Source organism: Monodelphis domestica, chromosome 6, assembly GCF_027887165.1.
Source record: "Monodelphis domestica isolate mMonDom1 chromosome 6, mMonDom1.pri, whole genome shotgun sequence".
NCBI lineage: Eukaryota > Metazoa > Chordata > Mammalia > Didelphimorphia > Didelphidae > Monodelphis > Monodelphis domestica.
In genome coordinates, this window is record NC_077232.1 from 134873958 (window position 1) to 134900419 (window position 26462).

Genomic DNA, 26462 nt, shown 5'->3' on the forward strand with positions numbered 1-26462 from the left:
CCTTTCCTCCTTAATTCTTGTGAATGTTGGAACATTTCTTGTCTTAATTTTTCCTGGGGATATAATAACACCAAGTTTCCATTGAATTAAAGAGTTCCATGCTGGTATCATCTCCACTGTGAAGAGCAGAAGTCAAGGAATTTAAATCACTCCCATGAGCCTGAAGTCACTTTCCATAACAAGCTTACATTCAGGTGAGCGTAAAGTACTTTAGAAGAAATGCTATAATTTCTAGAAAGATTAAAAATGTCTCAGGATAGAGAGATTTAAAATCAGTTTTGGTATTCAGTGCAAGCTTTTAGATGCTTGATAATAACATAGATAACAGTGATATTATTTTGACATTTAAGATTTAATATATTTTGCAAATGAATCACTGCAAAAAAACTCAACAGCTGAAAATTACCAGCTGTTAATATCTGGTCGTGACAGACTGGATGATATATCCAGGAATAACTGGTTCTTCTTTGAAAATAATTTCTTTTAATCCAATTTTTGGTATTTTTTGTGGATGGTATTTTTCATGTAAATTTAGGAGGCAGTTCAATTATACTGAAAGCAAAAATTTTAGATACTTTCATCATAGTTTAACTCAAATCAGATTTTTCAAAATGTGATAATTTATTATTTAATAGAAAAAATTCTGACCTATTGAAAGCTTGTGTTATTTTGTTTCAAAAGTTTCTATTGAGTCAATTTCCCTATGAATTACACTGAAATTTGTCAAAAGATCTTTTTCACTGTGGCATTTTCAGGGATTTTAAGGGTTTCTTCTCAGAGGTATGATTCAAAGAACCCCTGAGGTTCCAAAGGTATTCTACAGAGTGTGTGAAGGACATTTCTGGAGGAGGTAGGTAGATCATAAAAGGACAAGGATGAAAATTAAAACAAAACAATATCAAAATTTATTCTTTTCATATAATACAACTCCACACACATTGGATACACTTTTGAGATATCACATTTTTTTAATGAAATGGAAAAAAAAATTAAGGCTAAGATGGACCTCAAAGGGACTTTTTTTTTTAATAGTAAAGTATATCATGTTGGAGCATGGTTCTTGATAATTACAGTTAGAACCCAGAAAAAGATACATTTAGAAAAGTAAGTTTCAAACTACCTTCCGTATCCTTGTCTTCTCCTATGTAATTGTAAAATTATGTGTAATAATGATTGGGCAAAAGTTTAGAATCTACATAAAGAAGTGATTTTTTAAATACAGATATACCTCTAGAAATAGACTTCCTTTATGGTTCAAGAATTGGAATTTGGCCATAGAGTTTGAGTAAATTGTTGAAAATCTCTTTGAATTATGACTTCTAATTAAAGGAAAAAAGAAAGCACATAAACATGCACATACCTACATGTATATTTGTATATGTATCTGTATAAATAGTTATAGGAGAAATAACATGAATGAGAGGTTCTTAAGGTTTCATTGGCAGCAAAAGGATTTATGACTAATCCTGTCTTATCCTGGAAGAAGGACTCAGTAACTTAAGCAATATAGAGAATACAGAGGCAGAGATCCTATAAAATCAGATTTATAGGCCCAGCTAGAGTTGAGTTTGAACAGGAGTAATATTATAGAATATATTATATGTCATGCTTCATTCATCTATTCAACATTTATTTAGCACCTAATGCATGTGTTTTTGTGTGTCTGTAGTGAGGGAACAGTCAGACACTGAGGAAGATACATAATTTACATAAAATACAGTCTCTTCCCTCATAGCATCTAAAAGAGGGAGAAGACATATATACAGGTAATTATAATATATGGTATTTATTAGGATCATGGATGAAGAGTAGAAAGGAACCTCATGGGCCACTCACTTTAATTCTATACTACAAAGAAATTCAAGTGCAGGGAAGTTGACTTGTTAAACAATTAGAGAGATAGAGAACAAAGTCTTATATGAAGTTAAAATAAGAAAAGATGTCTTGTACTTCCAGGTAAAAATGGCTACAGTTTAGATTCAGGAATCTACCTCTTCTTATCACCTACTGATATAGACTACCTCAAAAGGCCAAAAAAAAAAAAACAAATTCATATGAATGAAGGGACTCCACAGTAGGGTGCAGAACTGAAGGTACACGGGATTTGGGCATTTCCACACTATAAGGGGGTGAAATGACTTCTACCAAAATGCAAGCTGATCTAACCTCCCCCACCACAACTATGGAATCAGGGAGCCAGTGCTCTAGACTCAGAGCCTGCCCAACTTAGAATCAGTGGGAGAGTGAGGGGCACCTTTAGGTCCTTGGCAGCTGACTAAGACCACCAAAGACCTACCACTTGAGCAGCTATATTTGAGACCCCAAAAGTCAGAAGAGATCAGACCTTGGGCATGGAGATAGCACAGAGAAGAGCTAAAAACAGTAGAAGGTCCAGAGACTTTTGCCTCAGGAAAAAAACCTCACACCATAGTTCAATACACAGAGAGCCCATTCTCCACACCCAGACTTCTGGCTGGAAAGGAAAAGAAAAACCAGCATAGTGATGGCCAAAAAATGCCCAAGAAAACCAACTTCCCATCACCAAGAAGGAAAATAAGAAGGCTTTGAAGCTGGATAATTTTTATGGAGGAAAAATCCAGACTACAAAGGAAATAGACAAAGAGGACAAACAAATAAATACATAAAAAACTTCCCCAAAAATGAAAATTGGCCACAAGCTCTTGAAGAATTTAAATTGGAGTTTATGAAAATAGGTGTAAGAATATTGGCAAAAAAGTGGGAAATATTTAAAAAAGAAAATAACAGTTTAAAATATAGGAACCCCCAATTGGAGAAAGAAGCCCAGAAATCAAATGAAATGATAAATGGATTAGAGACAAAAATTAAACAGCTGGAAGCCATGAAAAGCAGGATAGAACAAACTAAAAAGGAAAATCAAAAGATTATAGTGCAAAATCAAAATATTATAGCAGAAACCCAGTCTCTAAAGAACAGAATTGGGCAATTAAAAATCAATGATCTCACAAAACAGCAAGAATTAATAAAGCAAAATCAAAAGATTGAGAAAATGGAAGGAAACATGAAATATATCACTGAGAAGATTATTGACCAAGAAAACAGGTATAGAAGAGACAATTTGAGAATCATTGGTCTATCTGAAAACCCAGAAATAACTTGACATCATAGTACAAGAAATTATCCAAGAAAACTGCCCTGATGTTCTTGAACAAGAGGGCAAAAAAGACATTGAAAGAGTACATAGAATACCCTCTACATGAAATCCACAAAAGACAATCCCTAGGAATATAATATACAAATTTAAGAGCTTCCAAAATAAGGAAAATATTTTACAAGAAGCCAAAAAGAGACAATTCAGATATCAATGAGCACCAATCAGGATTACACAAGATCTGACAGTGTCCACACTAAAGGACTGCAAGGCTTGGAATATGATATTCAGAAAGACAAGAGAATTGGGTATCCAACCAAGGATCACCTACTCATTAAAACTGACTATATACTTCCAGGGGAAAGTATGGGCATTCAACAAAATAGAAGATTTCCAAGTATTTGTAAAGAAAAGACCAGAACTAAGTGGAAAGTTTGATATCCAAACACAAAGGTAAAGAGAAATATGAAAAGGTAAATAAGAACGAGAAAGGAAAGGGGGGAAATGTTTTTTTTAATTTAAATTTTCTTCTTAAAGAGCTTCAACAAGATGAAATTGTTTATAGTAATATATGAAAAAATGTTATTTGTAATTCTCAAAATTATATTCACTATTATAGTAATTAGAAGAATCATTCAGATAAAGATTGGGGTAATAGGTAGTCTAAGATGATATACAAAAGAAGAAAAAGGAAGAGGGGAATAGAAGATGGCACCAAGAGAAACTTGAAGGAATAAGATAAATATGAAAATCTATATCACACAAAGAGGTACATGGGAAGGGGAGGGGTGAATGCTATTATAAGAAGGAGAAGAAGAGAATACTAATATGAAATACTTAAACCTTACTTTGAGTGACATCATTTCTGAGAGGGAAGAGCACATAGATCCATTGGGGTATATAATTCTATCTTACCCTACAGGGAAAGTGAGAAGTGAAAAACTAAGGGGGGGTGCAGTGGGGCAGGGAGTACAAAAAACAAGAGTGAAAGGGGAGAAGGGAACTTAATAGACACAAAAATAAGAAGGAATCAAAAAGGGAGGGGAGAGAAAGGGAAGGAAAATAAGGGTGGGGATTAGGAGGACAAATTAAAAGAAAACCACTGGTTTGCTGACAAAGACAAAGTAAAAATAGATCTGATTAAAGAGATAGGGAAGGTAATTACATTCTGATAAAAGGCAGTATAAGCAATGAGGGAATAGCAGTAATCACCATGTATTCCCCCACTGGTATGCCATCCAAATTTCTAAAGGAGAAACTAGTGGAGTTATAGGAGGAAATAGATAGTAAAACTATACTAGTGGGAGACCTGAACCTTCTTCTATCAGATCTAGATAAATTAAACCAAAAATTAAATAAGAAAGAGGTAAAAGATGTGAATGAAATCTTAGAAAAATTAGAGTTAACAGATATGTGGAGGAAAACAAATAGGAACAAAAAAGGAATACACCTTCTTTTCAGCAACATATGGTACATTCATAAAGATTGACCATGTACTAGGGCATAAAAACATGGCAAACAAGAGCAAAAAAAGCAGAAATAATAAATGCAAACTTTTCAGATCATAATGAAATAAAAATAATAAATAGTAACGATACATGGAGAGCCAAATAAAAAATTAATTGGAAATTAAATAATATGATTCTCCAAAACCAGTTAGCTAAAGAACAAATAATAGAATCAATGAATAATTTCATTGAAGAAAATTACAATGAGGAAACATTCTTTCAAAATCTATAGCATGCAGTCAAAGTAGTACTCAGGGGAAAATGTATATCCTTGAGTGCATATATTAACAAATTAGGGAGGGCAGAATTCAAAGAATTGGGCATGCTAATCAAAAAACATAAAAGGGAACAAATTAAAAATCCCCAGTTGAAAACTAAATTAGAAACCCTAAATAATAAAATGAGAAATTAATAAAATTGAAAGTGAAACAAGTATTGAATTAATAAATAGAAGTAGAAGATGGTATTTTGAAAAAATAACAAATAAAATAGACAAAATACTGATAAATTTAGTAAATAAAAGTAAAGAAGAAAACTAAATTAACAATACCCAAGATGAAAAGGGAGACCTCACCTCTAATGAAGAGGAAATTAAGGGAATCATTATAAAATATTATGCCCAATTATATGGCAATAAATATGGCAATCTAGGTGATATGGATGAATATTTACAAAAATATAAATTGCCTAGATTAACAGAAGAAATAGAATACTTAAATAATCCCTTATCAGAGAAAGAAATTGAACAAGTCATCAAAGAACTCCCTAAGAAAAATTCCCCAGGTCCTGATGTATTCACAAGTGAATTCTTTCAAACATTCAAAGAACAACTAATATCAATACTATACAAACTATTTGACATAATTTGCAAAGAAGGAGTTCTACCAATTTCCTTTTATGACACAAATATGGTACAGATTCCAAAGCCAGGCAAGTCAAAAATAGAGAAAGAAAATTATAGACCAATCTCCTTAATGAATATAGATATAAAATTTTTAAGTAGGATACTAGCAAAAAGACTACTGCAAGGGATCACGAGGACTATTCACTATGACCAAGTGGGATTTATCCCAGGAATGCAAGGATGGTTTAATATTAGGAAAACCATCCACATAATTGACCATAATCAACAAGAAAACCAACAAAAATCACATGATTATTTCAATAGATGCAGAAAAAGCCTTTGACAAAGTACAATACTTATTCCTATTGAAAACACTAGAAAGCATAGGAATAGAAGGGCCTTTCCTTAGAATAATATACAGTATGTATCTAAAATCATCAGCAAGTATCATCTGCAATGGGGATAAACTAGAAACCTTCCCAATAATATCTGGAGTGAAACAAGGATGCCCATTATCACCTCTATTATTTCACACTGTACTAGAAACACTAGAAGTATCATTTAGAGAAGAAAAAGAAATTTAAAGTACTAAAACAGGTAATGAGGAGACCAAGCTATCACTCTTTGAAGATTGTAGGATGGTCTACTTAACGAATCCTACAGAATCCACCAAAAAACTAGTGGAAATAATCAACAACTTTAGCAAACTTGCAGGTTACAAAATAAACCCATATAAATCATCAGCATTTCTATATATTTTCAACACATCTCAGCAGCAAGAATTAGAAAAAGAAATTCCAATTAAAATCACCCTAGACAATATAAAATACTTAATAATTCATCTAACACAGGAACTTTTTGAGCACAACTACAAAACAGTATCCACACCATTAAAACCAGATGTAAATAATTGGAAAAACATTAATAGCACATGGGTAGGATGAGCTAACAGAATAAAAATTATAATCCTACCCAAACTACTTTATTTATTTAGTGCTATACCCATTGTATTTAAAAAAGATAAATACTTTCAGTCTTGAGAGGGGGAAAGAGAGGGGACCCCCCTTCCACAAAGCAGGGTTCAAGGGAGACAGCTGATGTTTAGGGTTGGCTCAGAGAGAGGAGAGGGAGTTTGAAGATTTCACCCCCTTATTCCTTCCCTTCTTAGCTAAAGATGCTCTCCCCAATTTGCTCTTATTCCTCTTGTTCCCCCTCCACTACTCAAGACCAAAGGGTCTCCCCTTGATCTGTTCACTCACACTAAGCTTAGGGAACAGATAACTTTTAATGTCAACTCAATCAGGTAATACAAAGGAATAATGGGCAGGGAAGAATGGGAAAAGAAAAGTGGGGAAAAGGGGTCCCTGTCTCTATCTAAACCCTTTTCCTCCCTCCTCAAGTTTGGGGGGAACTCAGGCCTTGACAGCCTAAGGCTGCTGAGAAAAAGTCAGGCTGACTCACCCCTGGGCAACAGGACCTGAGGCAAAGTCTGCTCAGATTTCTCTTCAGAAAGTCCCTTAAATTAGGAAGTGTTGGGGGTAAATATTTCCAGTCACCAGCAGGAAAAAGTCTTTTTCCTACCTTCTGTCTTTGGCTTCTCAAAACTGAGAGACCTCCTTTGCCAGACAGAGTCTACTCCTCCTCCAGATTCCAAATGCCTCGGGCCCCTCCCCATTGAGGTGATCAATTTCACACACTCTTAACTCTGGCAATTTTCTTTAGTGCCAGCCTCTGTCACACCATTAAACTACCAAGAAACTTTTTTTTACTGGATTGGAAAAAAAAAAAACTATAAGAAAGTTCATTTGGAAGAACAAAAAATCAAGAATATCAAGGGAAATATTGGGGGGAAAATGGTGATGGAATACATGGCCTAGCAGTACCAGACCTCAAGCTATACTATAAAGCAGTGGTCATAAAAACAGTATGTTACTGGCTAAGAGACAGAAGGGAGGATCAGTAGAATAGGACTTGGGATATGTGACCTCAGCAAGACAGTCTTTGATAAACCCAAAGATCTCAGCTATTAGGACAAAAATCCACTATTTGACAAAATCTGCTGCAAAAATTGGAAAATAGTATGGGAAAGATTAGATTTAGATCAACAACTATTACCCTACACCAAAATAAACTCAGAATGGGTGAATGACTTGAATATAAAGAAGGAAAATATAAGTAAATTAGGTGAACACAGTGTCAGATCTTTAGGAAAGGAAAGTCTTTGAGACCAAGCAAGAGTGAGAAAGAATTACAAAATATAAAATAAATAATTTTGATTATATTAAATTAAAATGTTTTTGTACAAACAAAACTAATGCAACTAAAATTAGAAGGGAAACAAAAAAATTGGGAAAAATCTTCATAACAAAAACCTCTGACAAAGGTATAATTACTCAAATTTATAAAGAGCTAGATCAATTGTACAAAAAATCATCATTCCCCAATTAATAAATGGGTAAGGGACATGAATAGGCAATTTTCATATAAAGAAATCAAAACTATCAATAAACACATGAAAAAATGTCCCAAATCTCTTATAATCAGAGAAATGCAAATCAAAACAACTCTGAGGTACCACCTCTCACCTACCAGATTGGTTAACATGACAGCAAAGTAAAATAATAAATGTTGGAGGGGATGTGGCAAAATTGGGACACTAATACATTGCTGGTAGAGTTGTGAATTGATCCAACCATTATGGAAAGCAAATTTGAACTATGCCCCACGGTGCTAAGAGGCTGCCTACCCTTTGATCCAGCCATAGCACTGCTGGGTTTGTGCCCCAAAGAGACAAGGAAAAAGATTTGTACAATAATATTTATAGCCTTGCTGTTTGTGGTGGCAAAAAAATGGAAAATGAGGGGATGCGCTTTGATTTGGGAATGGCTAAACAAATTGTGGTATCCATTGGTGATGGAATACTATTGTGCTCAAAGAAACAATGAACTGGGGGAATTCCATGTGAATTTGCATGACCTCCAGGAATTGTCCCAGAATGAAAGGAGCAGAACCAGGAGAACATTGTACACAGAAACTGATACACTGTGATACAACCGAATGTAATGGACTTCTCTATGAGTAGCAATGCAATGATGCAGGAAAATTCTGAAGGACTTATGAGACAGAACATTATCCACATTCAGACAAAGATCTGTGGGAGTAGAAACACAAAAGAAAAACAACTGCTTGATCATATGGGTCGTTGGGGATATGATTGGGGTTATAAACCCTAAATGATCACCCGAGTGCAAATATCAATAATACAAAAACAGATCTTGACTAATGACACATGTAAAACCCATTGGAATCATATGTTAGCTATGGGAGGGGACTTGGGGGAGCAGAGGGAAAGAACATGATTTTTGTAATCCTGGGAAAATACTCTAAATTAATCAATTAAAGAAAAAGAAAAAGAAAAAAATAGAAAAAAAAAGAAAAGAGGTCTTAAATTTGGGAAAAGTATTAGAGCAGCATATGAACTAAGCTTAGAAGTTGGTCATCATGAGCAGTGATTGGTGGGTGGTCAGGAAAGGAGATGATCTTGTTATAGAGAGTAATAGTCTAAATTTGTGGAAACATAAAGTGGAAGTGTATAACTAAAAGAAAGATAGGTGGCAAAAAGACCCAAATTGTGGAGTTTTGATAGGAATCTTTAATGAAAAGCAAATAGTCTTTACTTAATAGATCAGGAGGAGCCACTAAAGATATGGAGGCAGAGGGGGAAAATTATAGGTCCTATACAACAACAATATTAATCTGGAAGTAACACAAAGGATGAATTATAGGGGATTTGAAGAAGAATGGAATAAAAAGACCTGCAGAAGGCTATTGAAAGAGTCCAATAAAATGGTAGTAAGAGACAAAGGCATTTGGAGGAGGCAGGAGGGGGCTGTTGTAAGAGATATAGAAGGAGTTGTCAGGATTTAGTAACAGATTAGATACTAGAAGTGACTAAAGAGAGAATAAAGCCAATGTTAAGAACATGTGTGGCAGGGCAAACATAATAAAGTCATAAGGAGAAGCAGGTTTTAGAAATAAAGATAATAAGCTTGGTTTTCGACACTGGGATTGAAATGATGACCCTTTTAATACCATTTGGTGTTTTTGATGATAGGAGCTACAGGTTTAGGTCCAGGTAGGAAAAATGATTGACTGGGAATATATAAATGAAAATCATCTTAACAGAGATAGTAGTTGAAACAAGAAGTGAATCATTGCCAAGGGAAGAAGGACAAAGGAAGAGAAGAATTGACATACACTCTTGGAGTATGTGGTCCCCTCCCTTCTAAATACATTAAAGGGCTAAGGGGAAAAAATGTCACCAGGGAAAGAAACAAAAAAATTAAGGATCATGAAAAATAAGGAGTTAATGGTATGTCTGAATACAAGGAAGAATTAAACAACCAGTAGGAAGACCTGGTAACCTATGTAAAAATTGTCAAAATGTTACAGAGAATGATGACTTTTTAAAATCCATTTCATTTGGTGACTATTTAGGTACTCTTTAAAAAAGCAAATTAATTTGGGTGAGGATCAGAAGCTTGAATGCAAAAAGGTGAGAGTGAAACATTAGTACTGTATAGGCACTGGGATTAAGCTATTTTTTATTCTTTCAAGATATTTACAGTGAAGAGAAGTTGGAAATGTACTAATTGAAGGTCATTAAAAGGGATGGTTTTTATTTAACACATTAGGTTGAATGAAGAGGAGAAAAATTACTTTCTAGACATCAGCAGATGGGTATGGGGTAGGACTAGAGGCAGAAATTTAAGAAGTAGAGGATTTATTGGTAAGGATACTTTGTTTACTAAATTATTGAAACTACTTTGTCTGTAAGCAGAACAGGCTAATATTTATGTCCCCTCCCTCTAAAATACATTAAGAGGCTAAGAAAAAATCACCATGAGAAAGAAACAAAAAAAAAAGTTAAAGATCAGGAAAAAGGTGGAGTGAGGAGAATTTGGGAAATTATACAAACTCTATCTATCCAACACCTTGCTTTTTTCTCATAATATGAAAAGATGAATGCATCTTATAACATTCTGTAATCCCTTTTTTTGGTGTGAAAACTTGCATGTGAATTTATTGTATGAGAATGTTATTTACTTATTTGCCATTAAAAAAGAAAAGAAAATGTTTAATAGGTTATATAATATTATTAATGGATTAAGGAACTAATATATATATATATATATAATATGTATATTCAAATTAAAATATCAATGACAAAAACATTACCTTAAGGTATATAAAACTCTTCCATCGCTCCATATTCGAAGCAATCGATTGGGAGTTGTTATCCAATGAGCATCTGATTTTCTTGAGTTCCTGAAGAATGTATCAGGGATCCAAATTTTCCCAACCATGTTACTATTAAGCATAAGTACTTTCATTGTGCTATTAAATCTTAAGCGACTATCAAACCAAGTTTGGGCAAAAATTATATCTATGGTATACTCCTGAAAAGAAAACCAGAAACATGAGGGTATATTAGGATATATACATATATACATATATATTATGTTTGACAGCTCTATTTTATAGTTATTTAAATAAATATCAGGCTTTTTTTGCAAAGTTGTGAGCTAATGCTATGAGGGCAAATACATTAATGCTCTGCACAATGTCCAACATATATTAAGCAATTAATACATATTTATTGACTAAGTTTTGACTGAAACTTATTAGATCTTTCCATATTGCCAAAGGCCTAGGGTTCTAAATAATTTTTTTGATTTATGGACACCTTTGGTGATCTCATAAAATCTATAGACTCTTAGGACTAATATTCCAAAATACAATGCATATCATTCATAAAATGTAAAAAATGAATTGAAATAGTTATCAGTATTGAAACAACAGCAACAAACAAATAAAATCTGTTTACCCAAGACATACATATACATACATATAAGCCAAAAATTCTTACCTTATGGGGTAGCCTAGACTAAACACTATACCATACAAGCAAAGAAATGTAATTTCCTTTCTATGGAAGAATTAATAAAAATAGAGTAGATATAATCATATGCTAAACCATAAAGGATGAGTTATTTTCTCAGTGTAAGGAATTTATTGTATGGGAAATTTGTTTATGATGTAAAAGCTCGGTCTTGGGAAATTACTTGAGGTACAGAGAGTTTATGTTGCTTATCCAGCATTACAATTAGCAAAACTCAGAGGTGGCATTTGAATCCAGTGCTCCTGACTTCAAACCCAGCATTATTTCCATTATGTCTACAAGCTCAATATAAGGAATAATTATAATTACAATAAAAAGGCCACATATTTAGCTATTATGAATTTGTATGGTTTGAAAGAGAATATTAAGTATATTTTAAGAAGCTCTGGACTCAGACTATTTCTGCAGATAGGACATATTCTTTGGACTCAAATTACTATTCTCTATTTAATTGTTCATTGAATTAAGAAGGCTAGTTTGTTCAATTTCAAATGTAATAGAAATAAATATTAAGTTATCTTCTTTATTGGACACCATTTATTAACATAGTAATAAAATTCTTACACTCTATGTTCTTACTTCCTGTACTGGATTCCTAATTGAATGTTTTATTAAGGCATGATGATGGTTATGTTTTCATTAAGGTTTTGCAGCAAATCACTAGTTTTGCCAGTTTCTATGAAGGCAGAAACATTTGGAATGGAGCCCTGGTGATAGCTGTAGATTTGCCCCATAAGGACCTTCTTCTCATAACCAAGCTCAATGAAAGCTTACATTCTCCCACTCTATCCCCAAAGGGTAACTTGCAAAAACCTATCAATGGAAGGAAACTCTACACAATGAAAATCATGGATACTTTAAAAGCTGAATTATATCCCTTGTGACAGAGGTTGGCAGTATAGAAAAAGTGCCAGACTGAATAGTATGTGAAATTGATCACCTCGACAGGGGAGGTGCCCTAGGAGGGGAATCCTGAGGAGGAGGAGACTCTGGCTGGTAGAGCAGTGAGGCTCTCAGTCGGGAGAGTTGGATAAAGACTTGTGATCAATTTCACATACTCTTCAATCTGGCACCTTTTCTCTAGTGCCAACCTCTGTCACACCCTTAAAGTATCTCATAGAGACTCAAGTCTTGGAAGAATTAAATAAAGACATCTTCAGAAAAGAGACCACTTGTGTTTTCTTAATGTGGCAGAAAATACCTGTAATAGGCATAATTGTGATGCTTTAGGTTCTCTCTCAAAGGAGGACTTTAAAAGGTGAATGATGACTTATTAGGTCAGCATTTGGGATTCACATTAATGGTTGATTTTGATTTGCTAAACTCTGGGTTAATCTCCGTAACACTGAGATTCTGTAATACTATATCTAATACTTAAGCATTGAAGTCAGGAGAAAAGTATACTCTATCGCCATGATGCAATCCCCAAATGGAAATAAGGACCACTAAACCATGTATAAAATTCCCTAAAGACTGCATTTTGACTTAGAAAATCACACATTCTTACTGATTTCTTTTAAAAATTAATATATCGATGCATTAAAATCTGAAATGACCTTCTTGTTAGTCTGGTGAGGACCACATCCAGGAGAATGTGGACTACCTGTGACCTGTTTATCACATAATTAGTTTATATTTTAAGATTGTCCAACTCCTTTTGAATGAAGTAAAAATTATGGTGGTTTTTTTTTCTGGTAACTAAATACTAGAAAAGTAATATTCTGAAAGATAGTCTAAAAGTGACTACTCAAGTAAATTGGACTACAACTTAGCTTCTCATAAGGCCCTTAACTTTTATATATCTAGGCATGGCTTATGCCATTTCATGTGCCTGGCATAGATTCATTATCCTATTATTCTTAATGAATTTTTAATAATTCTTTTAAGTCTAACTTAAATACCATATATTCTATTAAATATTCCCCAATTCTTCCCTTCTGTGTGTTTTTTTTTTCATTTATCCCTTTCTACACAGGGTTATAAGCTATTTAGAACTGGAAAGAGAAAGGGGGGGGCTAGTTCTAACCCCTAAGGTTTGGTGGATGAACAAAAAGAAGCTGAGAGAAGTAAAGAGTATTCTCCAAGGTCATCTAGAGGGTATATGACAAAGTCAGGTTCAGAGCCCTATTCTACCTAAATCAGTATTGTTTGATTTGCATTTTTTCCAACTGCCTAGAAAGACTTTGAGATGTTAAATGATTTGCCAGTTTTACCAGTCTCACATGTTTGCGAGTTTAGGGGAAGAAGAATACATTACCTCAGATGTTTCTAATTCTAAAACCATTTCTCTGACTATTCAACCAAGTTACTTCTAATCCAAGTGTCTTTAGTAGAGACATGATTCATAAACAAAAAAATATGTCTACTATACAAGACAAGTATGAGAAGCAATATTGTGTACTAAGTAGAGAGGTGACCTTGGGGTGAGGATGACCTGAGTTCCAGTGGTATAATTTTCTCCTCCCTAATCCCCCCACCTTACAAACACTAATTTTGTAACCCTGAGCAAATGACTTAAGCTCTTGAAAGTCCTATGCAACTGCTAAGAAAATAAGTTGCTCAGAAAGTGCCAAGATGACTGAATCAGAAGAATCTGCCTCATACTTGAGTTTACTGTACCAATGAGATCTCAGGTCCTGTCTTTATCTTTTTCCTTAAACACACACACACACACACACACACACACACACACACACACACACACACACACACATACAAACACACACATGAGGTATAAGACAAAGAATACATCAAGTATCTAATAAGTATTAGAAATCAGTCAAATCAATATTCAGTTCCCTACAGTCTGATTCCAGATCTACTATTTGTCCCTTGCCAAAATATAGGTACTGGATTAAAATCAATTAGCCTAAATAACACTGACTAGTGTCTGGGCTTCAAAAGTTGTCAATAAATACATTTTTAAATTAAAATGCACAAGACAGTGGAACAGTTGTGTTGATAAGAATGACACTAAGGCTTTTCATGATAATAAAAAACACTCCCTGTGTTATCACATTCAGATGTGAACATTTTATAAGGTACAAGAAATAGTCACAGTAATCAGAATTGTACATATAAATGTGTTACATCTATTCAGGGACCACCTCTTGTGATAACAAAATAGAATTGTTTTCTTTAGCCTTTATGTAATTCAATGTACATTAAGGATTTCTTCATCTGAAGCTGATGGAGCAAGAAGCAATCCTCCTCACACCATTCTCATTTACTTCAACTATTGCAGCAATCTGTTTTACAACAAATATTGTGCATTACCCTAACTCACCCATCCACATCTTCAGTCACTGACTGGTACTAACAGAATTCTTATATTATTTTCCAAAAAATTATTTATTATCAAGTTTATATACTAGTAAGATCTAGCTGTTTATACTTAATACATATGATATTCTGTTCATCATTCAGGAAAAGTAAACTACTTCCCTAGGAGCAAAAGTCCTTACTGGATATATTGTGTCTCTCTTCTTCAGATTCTTTTTAAAATTTTTTTTAAATCCTTACCTTCCATTTTAGAATCAATACTGGGTATTTGTTCTAAGGCAGAGGAGTGGTAAGGGCTAGGCAATGGGGATTAAGTGACTTGCCCAGGGTCACACAGCTAGGAAGTGTGTAAGGCCATATTTGAACTCAGAAACTCCCATCTCTGGGCCTGGCTCTCAATCCACTGTGCTACCAAGCTGCACTGTTTTTTTCAGATTCTGAATCCTCATTTATATTGCCAAAATGTCAGTAAACCATATATTCCTCAGCAGTGTCTGGAGCATAGCACTGAAGATGATGATGAAGATGATAACTATAATAATTATTAAACAATTAACCATATGAGATTAAATTAAGAGTTTATATTGTATTTCCTTTTTTGAAAGTAATTTTTATACATTAGTTAATTTTATCATCATGAAAATTTTTGACATTGAGGAAAATGAGAACTAGAAAGGATATATGATTTCATTGCTGACACACAAGTAGTAACTTATGATGATCTATGATCCAAAGCCAAATCATTGGATTACAAATCCGGTCCTCTTTCTTCTATATGAAAGCTGTCTGTTGGCAGATATATAGAATCTGCTCCTAGGAACTCAAATTCCTACAAGAACAGGAAATACCAGATATCTCTCTATGTCTCCCCTTATACCTATTAAATGTAGCTTCATGCAAAAATTTTCATAGTTCTCTTATCCTGGGGATGAGGTCAATATGGACGCCATTTATGTTTATTACCCAAACTTATCACCTTGAATCATTTTTGTGTCCAATCATCTAATTTATGAACATAAATGAATTACTCTATCTTTAGGTCTCTGACCTCCACTGAAAAACTTAGATGTATTATTTTTTCCATTAACAACATTATTTTATCCTGCAATGCTTTGTGTAATACAATATTTTGTGTCTGTTTTTTTTTTCCTGAAACAAATAGGAAGGAAAGAGGGAAAAAAATTATTCATTAAACATCTACCATGTTTCTGGAACTGTACTATTTGCCTTAAAGATATCATTTCATTTGATCTTCACAACTATTCCAGCAAGTAGACTCTATTGTTATCCACATTTTACAGTTAAAAAAAAAAAGCAAAGTGACCTGCCCAGATCATAAAAATAGAAAGTGTTTGAGATTAAATATGAACTCAGGTCTTTCTAACTCCAGATCTGGCAATATATCCAATGGGTCACAGAACTGTCTCTAAGAAACCAAATTACTTTGTTCCACAGTGTTTAGCATAGTACCTAGTATATATTAGGTGCATATTAAATATGCATTGACATACATAATAATAACTATAATAATACCTTTAAATATTTTCATAGCAAAGCTTCAATTTACTTATCTATTTTTCTGTTGTTAGTTATTATTAAACTTATTGTATACTATGTAATTGAATTGCTTAATTTAGGGACATTGTTTTTTCTCCTATATTTATTCTTTTTTAAAAATCACAAACATCTTGAAACTATTTTTTTTGCAGTCCATGTCCAAATTATGCCTAATTCAATTCAATAATTGTATCTCAAAGGCCTACTATGTCCCAGTCATTTAAAGGAAAAACAAAACCCAGTCTCTTACCTAAAGAGCTTGTAGTGCTAAAATTTCAGATAAAATGGAGCTCCAGATAATCATACAAGATTATAAAGGCAGATTAACTATAAATACAATAAATATGTAAGGAAGGTTTAGACAAAATTTTATAAGAAATGGAAAAGAGAAGGGATACCTCCTCAGAGGATCAAAATAGGTTTCATGGAGGAAAATGGCATCTAAGCTAAGTTAGGAAAGATACCAAAAGGTAAATATTTGGGGTAATTAAATACTGCTTATTACAGATGTGGAGATCAGTTTGCAGAGTGAATTTGGTTAATAGTGATATTGTGATGAGAGAACATTAAAGACCAGTAGATGGAAAGGTAATATAATAATTCATTGAACTGAAAATTTTTCTGTGTGAAAATCAGAGTAGGGAAGAAATTTCTAATGTGCCTTTATGCATTGCATATGCAACATCTCTACTTCATCCAAACTAGAGCTCTGTGGGCAAATAGCACTAGCAGTATGTCAAGTTATGTGCTAACAGAAAAGACCTATGGGGAGGGATGAGTGTATTTAAAAATAGATGAATTTTGAATGTAGGGAGTGTTATGCCTTTCTTCTTGCTAGCTTCTTTGGCTGGAAGATGATAATCAGGAACCTTCTTTTTAGAGGTGGAATGGGAAATCACTTCCAACTTGTGCAGAATTAAAATGAGGTACAAATGAAATTAAAATAACTAGATATGAGAGAAGGAAGACTGTGATCACTTGTAGTTGTGAATATGAATAACATCTGGCATTATTCTCAGCCTCTGAGGAAAAGAATAGCTGATTTGTAATGATTATACTGAATGGAAAACCAAACAAAATCAAACAGAATGAAATGCATAAAAATGAAACAAATAAACAAAATCCAGAATAAAATCTAGCCTTCTCCTTCTAGGAGGCATAGGATTATTTGGGTTTCTAGCTTCTCGGTACATACCCTACTAAGGCTCTAATGCAGGTAAATGATTGGAAGTAAAATATGGCTTTACTATCAAACTACTTAGATTGATTTATTCTATTTAAAAAAAAATCTTATTAATGGCAGTGTGTCACAGTAGGAGAGCCCACACCCTGGAGCTGGAGGACCTTTTCACATTCTTTTTCTGATCTTTTACTACCTATTTGACCTACAACAGATCACTTAACCTCCCTGTGACTCATTTTCTTCAAGTACAAAACAAGATGGCAAATTTAAATCATTTTCATGGTCCCTTCTGGTTCTGATCTATCCTTCACTATCTTTGTAATTGAACTTAAGGATGAATAGATGTCAGAGGGCAAATGAAGAAGTAGAGTGAGAGGTTGAGTCATTGACCTGATTTGTAGAAATGGAAAGCCATACAATTAGGAAATTTTACCACTTTAAAGCAGCTGATGGCAAGGACAAAGTGACCACTAGGTGCTTCAAGAGTGAGTTGTATGTACAGGACGCTGGATTCATTTATAGCCTTCTCTGTTTGAAATACCAACCAGAGTCTAACTTTTAGAGTAACAGACGTATACATTGGGTTCTAACTACTGCAAAAGACTAGACCCTGGTTATAATATCTTTTAACTTGCATCACTGAATGGGTCAAGTCAACCTCAAAACTAAAGAAGAGCTATTCATCTGAATTAACTACACTATTAAAATTATACTTCTAGAAAAAATGTAACAGCAAAACAAAACAAAAATGATTAAATTGGTATCTTAATGAATGAGTTCCATACCAAAGAAGCTATGCTTATATATTTTTTCTAGGGGAATGAAAATTGAAAACTGAGCCCACAATTTGACATTTATCACCATCAGAGTCTGAAAAAGCAATAATTTGATGATATTAAGTCACTCATAGATATAGATGCAGATCGTATTTGTTTCCCAACTTTTATAGCTATAAAAATATCATTATTAATGAAACAATCTTTAAAAAGATAGTTTTCATTATACCTTTTCAATAATTCATGGTACTAAGGAATGTTATCCATATAAATTCAATTATCTCCAAAGATCAAAGTACAAAGACATATTATATCATAATGACCCTACTAACTTACTAAAGACCTTTCTGTTCTCACTACAGTTAAAGACTCTGCCCATAAAAAGTTTATAGTCTAAGACAGTAAAGATCATATGAATGATTGCCATCAATAATTATTTTACATCTCTGAGTGTGACTTTTATAATTCCTGAGTTTGTCTTAATATTGCTCAATTACCACTTTGTAAAATTTGTGTTTGAAAAGAAACTTGTCCAGTTGGTTCTGGGTATCTGTGGCATCATATTCAAAGTATAATCCTTGCTAGCTCAATTAGATTACCAGCTGAAGCATGATTAAGCCCTATATCTGCAAAAAAAAAAATTGCAGTATTCTACATTGCATGGTCTATGTTTGTATTTATTTGTGATATTAAAATCCTATGGGAAGAATTCACCACTAGCCATCTTCCTCATGCATAAAATTAAGGTGTTTTCAGTCATAAAATGCTTTCACTGGGCTATTAGAAGGATAACATATATTCCTTTGGGGACTGTTCATATCACACTTGTACATGACTAAGTTGACTTCTAAGTCCATAACCACAGCTTTTGCTGTGATTTTTTTTCCAAATGAAAATTCACAGGATTGCTGTGTAATTTACATCATTAAAGTAGCTTAAGAATGATTTCAAGTATCAAAATTATTTATTCATCATTCAAAAATGGCTGCATCTCCCAATTTCATTTAATTGCCAAAGGAATGATATCACTTTAAATCCCCCATGAAAGAAGTGGGAACACTGCACTCAACATAATTAATCAATCTACAAACCTTGGCTTTAAGTAGCCAGGATTATAAATAATAGCATAAGGGGCCTTGAAAATGTGTACTTTCATGCAACATTTTTTACTAAAACACCAATCTTATTTGACAGTTCTTTAAATTTTCATGTGGCCAAGTTTTAAATGTTTTATGCAGGTGAATGGTGTTATAGTATCACTTTCCAAGGAGTGAATTTATTTTTAATGTTATATGCAAGAACAGGGTCAGTCATTAGGGAAAAAGTATGAAGTATGAAAACTTGTCTTCAGTTCCCTATCCTTGTCCTCCATGCCTATACACCCACCTTCATGCCTCAAGGCACACATCTTTTTTCTTCTTTTGGTAGCAAATAATCACAGAGAAAAACAGAAGTCAAGATTTTGCATATTTAAAGGGATCTCAGAGTTCATCTAGTCCAACTCAAACCTGAAAAAAATTTTTTTTCCAATATATTTAACAAAAAGTTACCTAACTTTTGCTAAAGACTTCTAGTGACGAGGGAACCCATTAACTCGTGAGGTATACTGTTCTATTTTAACTTATCCCTTCTCATTAAACACTCTATCATTTCCTTAAATCAAATCCAAGTTATCTACTTGAAATTGACACTCACTGTCCCTTATCTGCCAACTGGGATAAAACTGAGCAATATAATTGTTTTTATCTAAGTCATATTAAAAAAAAAAAACTAAAGATAACTAGTAGAGGTCCTTATCAGTCTTTTATTTTCCAGGATAACCATTCCTACTTTCTTCATTCTATTCTCATAGTCCATAATCTTTAGTACTTTTCACTATCCAGCTTGCACTCCAACAATGAAAATCATTTCCTGAAATATGGCACCTAAAACTGATCACAATATCCAAAATAATATCTGTCCAAGCCAAAATACAGCAGGCTGTCTAACTTTGCACAGTATGCTGCTATTTAATTCTAGCTACTTTTGTTTTGCTTTTTTGGCTACCCTGTTGAATTATAAAATCATTTTGAGCTTCCAGTCTACTAATACCCATAAACTTTTTTTTAAGCTGAACTGCTTCTACATGGTTGGCACATAGCAAGTACTAAAATACTTTCATCTCTCCATCTCTCTCCATCTCTCTCTCTCTCTCTCTTTCTCTCTCTCTCTCTCTCTCTCTCTCTATATATATATATATATATATCCATCTATCTATACTACCCATCAGTCTATCAATTAATCTATCTATCCATCTTATTAGAGGCATATAAGTGATGCAGTATAGAGCATTAGGAATGGAGTCAGGAAAACATAAATCCAAATCTGGCCAAAAAACATCTACTAGCTGGAGCCTTCATGTATCCTTTATGGACCCTTCTTGTTTTTTCAAGTGCAAAATGGGAATAATAATAGCATCTGACTCCCAGCATTGTTGAGAGGATCAAATGAGATATTTTTAAAGCATTTAGTATAGTGTTTGGCTCATTCTCACTAAAATAAAAAAGGTAGATGATAATAATAGGCACTAATGTGTTAACTATCTATCTTCTCCCTTTCCCCAACATATTTAAAATTTAATACAATCCACAAGAAAAACAAAAGATCCTTGAGGTCCAAAGAAGTATAATAATGAAAGTAAAATATTAAATATAATATTAATTAAAATTAAAAAATTGTGGTCACTGTCTATAAAATTGATTCTCAAGTCACAAATCTGTTAGTGGCTCTTAATTAAATTTTAATTAAAATGGTGATAAAGTAAAAAGAGGGAAGTGTAAGAAGGAGACAGAAAATATCACCTAACTAATATACTCTAAGCTGAATTAGGAAGTCAAAATCCAAAGCCATCAGAGTCCACAAAAGCCCTTGAGCACACATCAGGCATTAGAGCTCCAGGTCAAGGTCCTCTACCCCTGAAGTTACAACCCAGAGAGAGCTCACTCCATGTCCCCTACAACTTTTTCTTTCTGACTCCTCCTTCATTCAAAGTATGCACACAAAATGAGATGTGGGAGCTTGAATAGGATGAGACCTAGGAAGTATATTTTATCTACACAATCCCTCCATAATTATATTGGGAAACAAGAATGTTGAAATCTCCCAGACTTATATGCCTAGTTTATCCAGTGAATAATTTTAAATAGCCATCTTATATCTCTAAAGATCTATTAGAGGGGCATACAATATTGCCCTAATAATTGGAGATAAGAGATTGTGAAGATAGGATTAACTCTCTCATTGCCTATATTTAGCTAATCAAATCAAGAACTTGAAGTACCCCTACTTACTATTAAGTATGAGAGTTCACAAGTCAATTAATAGAGTAAGTGACAACTCTAAAGGCCATAACCCTCCCCAAACCCTTTGGTCAGTGCTAGGCAAATTGAAAGACTGACATTGGTTTCTATGAAGAAGAAATGCCAGAAAGTTACAGGAAGTGACATGGAAAAAAGGGGAATAAAAAAGATACAAAAATGGTCTAGCATTCATTCTCTTCCTGGCTTCTGGAGAGATTGGTTGTGGAGATTCCTGATTTGGCTTTGGAGGATACTGCACTGATGGAACCCTGGCTGAAGACACCCCCCCCCCCAGTACTTCTGCTTGGAAAGATTACTGCCTTGGTGGCTCTGTGAGGAGACTCTCTCTGCTAGTTAGCACTTCGGTGGGACACCCCCTTCATTGTGTGTTCTATGGAGAGACTCTTTTCCTTGGATCCTACATCTGCTTGCTGGTGAGTGACTCAGACTTCCATGTGGAGATTGGAACTTTGAGGGGAGTGAGCTGAATTTCATTGGATCAGTATTTAAGGTAGGCTAGGCAACTCCTTACCTCTTTCCTGCCTACATCTCACACTTCAACTCTTTCTCTTCCTTGTTATAACTAAAAGCTGCTAATAGTTTTGTTCATTTGTTTGTTTGATTGGTTGGATGCTTTTCCTGGCTTAGGGATAATATTTTTAATTTGGTGACCAAAATGTTGAATTTATAACTCTTATTTAGTCAAAACCTCAGTTTAACTCTTACAAGAGAAATAAAAGAGAAAGAGAACAAAACCAATGATTGCAAGGCTCATTGACAAAAGGCCAATTGGGGCAATCCCTTTTCGTATAAGAATTTACATTCATATTATATGCATTTAACTCCTTCTATTTAAATTAATGAAATCCCAAAGTTCATTTGGGTTTTTTGATGGTTTCTATGGGCTTCTTTATGGTGTCTTATACAAACAGTTTACTTTCTTGATTTGGGGAGTTAGTGGGTTTCTTTTCCTAAAATTATTCTAATTTTTTTAATTTTTTTACAAATTTTTTTATGAATTTTACAAATTTTTACAAATTTTTTTTACAAAAATTATAGAGTAGAAGTGAAGTATAGAAACCCTAGGCATGGTGCTAAGAAATGGGGATCGAGAGAAGGGCAAAAGCAGTATGGCACTCAAAGAGCTCATATTAAAAGAAATGGTATGCATATATATATAAAAAATATGTACATACATATATATGTATATGTATATATGCATACATACACACACATATATACACATTTCAATGCAATATATGTACAATTTATCTGACAAATTAGAGATCACCTGAGAGGGTGACCACAAACATCAAGAACAATCTAGAAAGTCTTCTTTTAGAATTTGAACTGAAACTTGGCAGAAGCCAACGAAGCCATTAATTAGAGATAAAGAGGGGGATAAATCTAGAAATGATGTATAGATTGTGGAGTTGGGAGACAAAATGTAAGAAACAGGAAGGAGGCCAGAGTCTCTGCATCTTAGAGTATATGGGGGTAGAAAAGTAGAAAGTAAAGTACAAAAAGATTGGAAAGTCAGAAAAGTAAGGTAGGAAAGGAACGAAAAAGTCAGAGGAATTTATATTTAATCTTCTACATAATAGGGAGCTAGTAGAGTTTATTGAATAGGGGAATAGTATAGTCAAACCTTCAATAAGGGAAGATTATATTGATACATGACTAGAGAATAGATTGGAATAGGAAGATGTGAGATAGGAAGACCACTGAGAATGCTATTGCAATAACAAAAGTAATCCAGTATGAGGTGATAAAGAGATTTCAGAAAGGTGATACCAGTGCCAGAGAAGATAAAGGGCTATATAGGAGAAATGCTGAAAAAGTAGAATCTATAAGGCCTAGGAACAGATTGAATAATGGGAGAGGGGTGACAGTCAGGGCTTAAGCTTCAAAGGAATAAACCTCAATTTATGGTATTTTAGACAAAGATATTTGGAAACATCAATCCTGCCTTGTATATAGCTGACTTGCAAGAGCTTCCTGCATGTTGTAACACTAAGTGATAAAATATGAACAGAGAAAACTGTATATTTTAAGTAAATTAATTCTTAGTGAGATAATAGTTTTTGACTTTGTTATCCTTTCTGGATAACTCAGAAATAGCATCATATTTCTCAAACTAAATAATCTCAAATAATGACTTATTTATGTTTTCATTAAACAGAGAGAACAGGTTTACATGTCTTTGATGATAATCCTTCAAACTACTGATTGTTATTACAAAAAAAAAAAAAAAACAGATTAGATGGCCAATTATAACCTATACAGAGCAACTTTATCCTCAAATTGCACCACATAAAATTCTTCAATTCTAAACCAAAGGTGAGGCAACTAGATGGCATAGTAAAAAAAGCAAGAGGCCTCAAATCAAGAAAATCTAAGTTAAAATCCAGCCTCAAATACTTAGTAATTCAGTTACACTGGACAAGTTCATTTAACCTTGTTTGTTTCACTTTCCATATTTGTAAAATGAGCTAGAGAGGAAATGGCAAATGACTCTAAGATTTTCGGCCAATAAAACCCCCAAATGGACACAAATTCTAAGATACCACTGAAACATCTGAACAACAACAAACCAAAGGCATGGCCTCTATACCACTTTCTTCTCATCACCTAATCTTATTGGTTCCAACACACCTCCATCTTTATCTTCCTCCACAATAATCTTGGATTAAACCATAGATGCCTCAGTTCTGAGAAGTGATCATTTACCTTATGTTTTCCAGGAACTAGTCAATCATCTACAACACTTTCTGACAATTTCCATATTCTATCCTAGAGCGTAAACCCTTTATTCTCTTTTCTAGAACTTCTACATACATGTTTTTCCCCATTAACCTGTAATCTCTTCGAAGACAGGTCTGCTGGTATTTGTAACCCTAAAACTTGGCTTCTAGGTGGCACAAACTATCTATCTATCTATCTATCTATCTATCTATCTATCTATCTAGCTAGCTATGTCTGTCTGAATGACTGACTGAATGTCTATCTATCTCTCTATGTCTTTCTTCTTTTAGTTTATTCTTTTCTAATGGAATAGTTGCCATTAACAACTATTTTAACAACTAAAGTTAATGTTCCCATATTAGAGATAAAGAAAGTAAGGCTGAGAAAGCTAAAGTGATATGCGTGGCATTACATGTTACCTGAAATAAGATTCAAATAACTATACTCTACTACTTTTTTAATTATTAATTTTTTTCTTCCTTTTTCTTCAATACATTTAGATTCTATCAAGTAGACATATCAAATTTCATATTCTTTGTTAAACATTCTAATGGCTATTAGGATATAACATAGAAAGGCAGCAAAAATCCTCTAATTGAAAAATAGCTTACAGGATTTGAGGATTTGGTTAAGTATAATTCATTAACTCTAATATTGGGACTCACAAAACAGTTTCATATTATCAAAATTCAATTGCTTTATAACAGCATAATAGTTACATGGTCTCCTATGTATTTTGGCTCCTATTAACTAAATTTTGGGGACATTTAACAATATTAATGCCATTTCTATGTTGCACTTTAATTTTGATATTTTTCTTCAAATGTGATTTGTATAGATGGAAATTCTTGAATCCCTAAAACTATATTACATCAAATTCATTTCTGTATTATCTAGAATCCTTTTCCTTTTGTCCACGTTTGGGTCTTCACATATTGGTTATAAATTCTGCAGCTCCTCCCTCTCTCTCTCTCTCTCTCTCTCTCTCTCTCTCTCTCTCTCTCTCTCTCTCTCTCTCTCTCTCTCTCTCTCTCTCTCTTCTTTTGAGAGCCGGCTGGGTGGTTTAGGTAGTTTTTTTTTTAACTATAGTTATTATTAATAAAACTTTAAAAAATATAATACTTACTTATTGAATATTAATTTTAATCTTTGAAGGTTTCATTAGACTTTTTAAAAATTATCTTTGATCAGTGATAGATATAGAATTTTAAGAAAAAGTAAGAATTCCCCTAGAATGAAAGAAATCCAAAAAACTGAATCTCTAATCTGGCAGGTAAATTTAGAAACTTCCTGAAAATAATCTATAAGACACTGTGACATAGTAGATAAGATGCTAAACTTGGAATTAGGGGACCTAGATACACATAATCTCTGTGAAAAGTCACTTAATCTCTCTTAAGTTCAGTTTTCTCTTCTAGCAAATGGGGATAATAATATCTGTATTACCTTACAGACTGAGTTATATGTGTTTTATAAAGTTTAAAAATCAAATGTAATGCATATTGATTCCTTTCAAAGTCTACTAGAATTATATATCTTTTTTCTTTAAAAATCAACCACTCTTTTTTTTTAGTATAAATAAATAAATACTTATTGGCTAATGAAGGTAATTAGTTTATAATCTAAAGTAGTCCATAAAATATAATACATTATTGCAATTACTGAGAAACCAAACGCTAAAATAGAAGCTATATTTTTACAACTGAAGAAAATGTAGTATATTCAATTATGAATTAAAATTGAATAATAAAGGCCACTTTCTATTGATTAATATTGAGATAGTATTGTAAAAATAAAAGAGATGATGCTATGTTTTAGACACTATTTGCCCAATAGGAAAATTGGGATCTTATCCTATAAATATTTTATAATCTTGATAAACAACCTCAACTTACCCTCTGAGGAAACCAATGATGTATATGAAGGATCTCATGAAAAAAAAATAGGAGTTAGAAGCTGAATTTGCCTAAGGCTTTGTCTATCCCAGCCAATCCATTTTGTAGATGACAAATCAGAACTACCAGGAAATGATGCAACTTCAAATACATTCACACAATTAGTGTCACAGACAGGACTGAGACACAGATTTGTTGCCTCCTTGACAAGAATTCTCTCTACTAGATCCCACTGTATCTCA

At 33.4% G+C, this 26462-nt stretch overlaps 1 protein-coding gene across 3 annotated transcripts in view; it reads right to left on the bottom strand.

The window, feature by feature from the left end:
• GABRG1 (gamma-aminobutyric acid type A receptor subunit gamma1) overlaps nucleotides 1-26462 on the bottom strand; it is a 120863-nt gene that overhangs the window by 52015 nt on the left and 42386 nt on the right. For all 3 annotated transcript variants that reach the window (XM_007496495.3, XM_056802582.1, XM_056802581.1), the window contains exon 4: nucleotides 10721-10941. In XM_007496495.3, the coding sequence (XP_007496557.1) occupies nucleotides 10721-10941 (221 nt within the window). The remainder of the gene's footprint in view (nucleotides 1-10720; nucleotides 10942-26462) is intronic.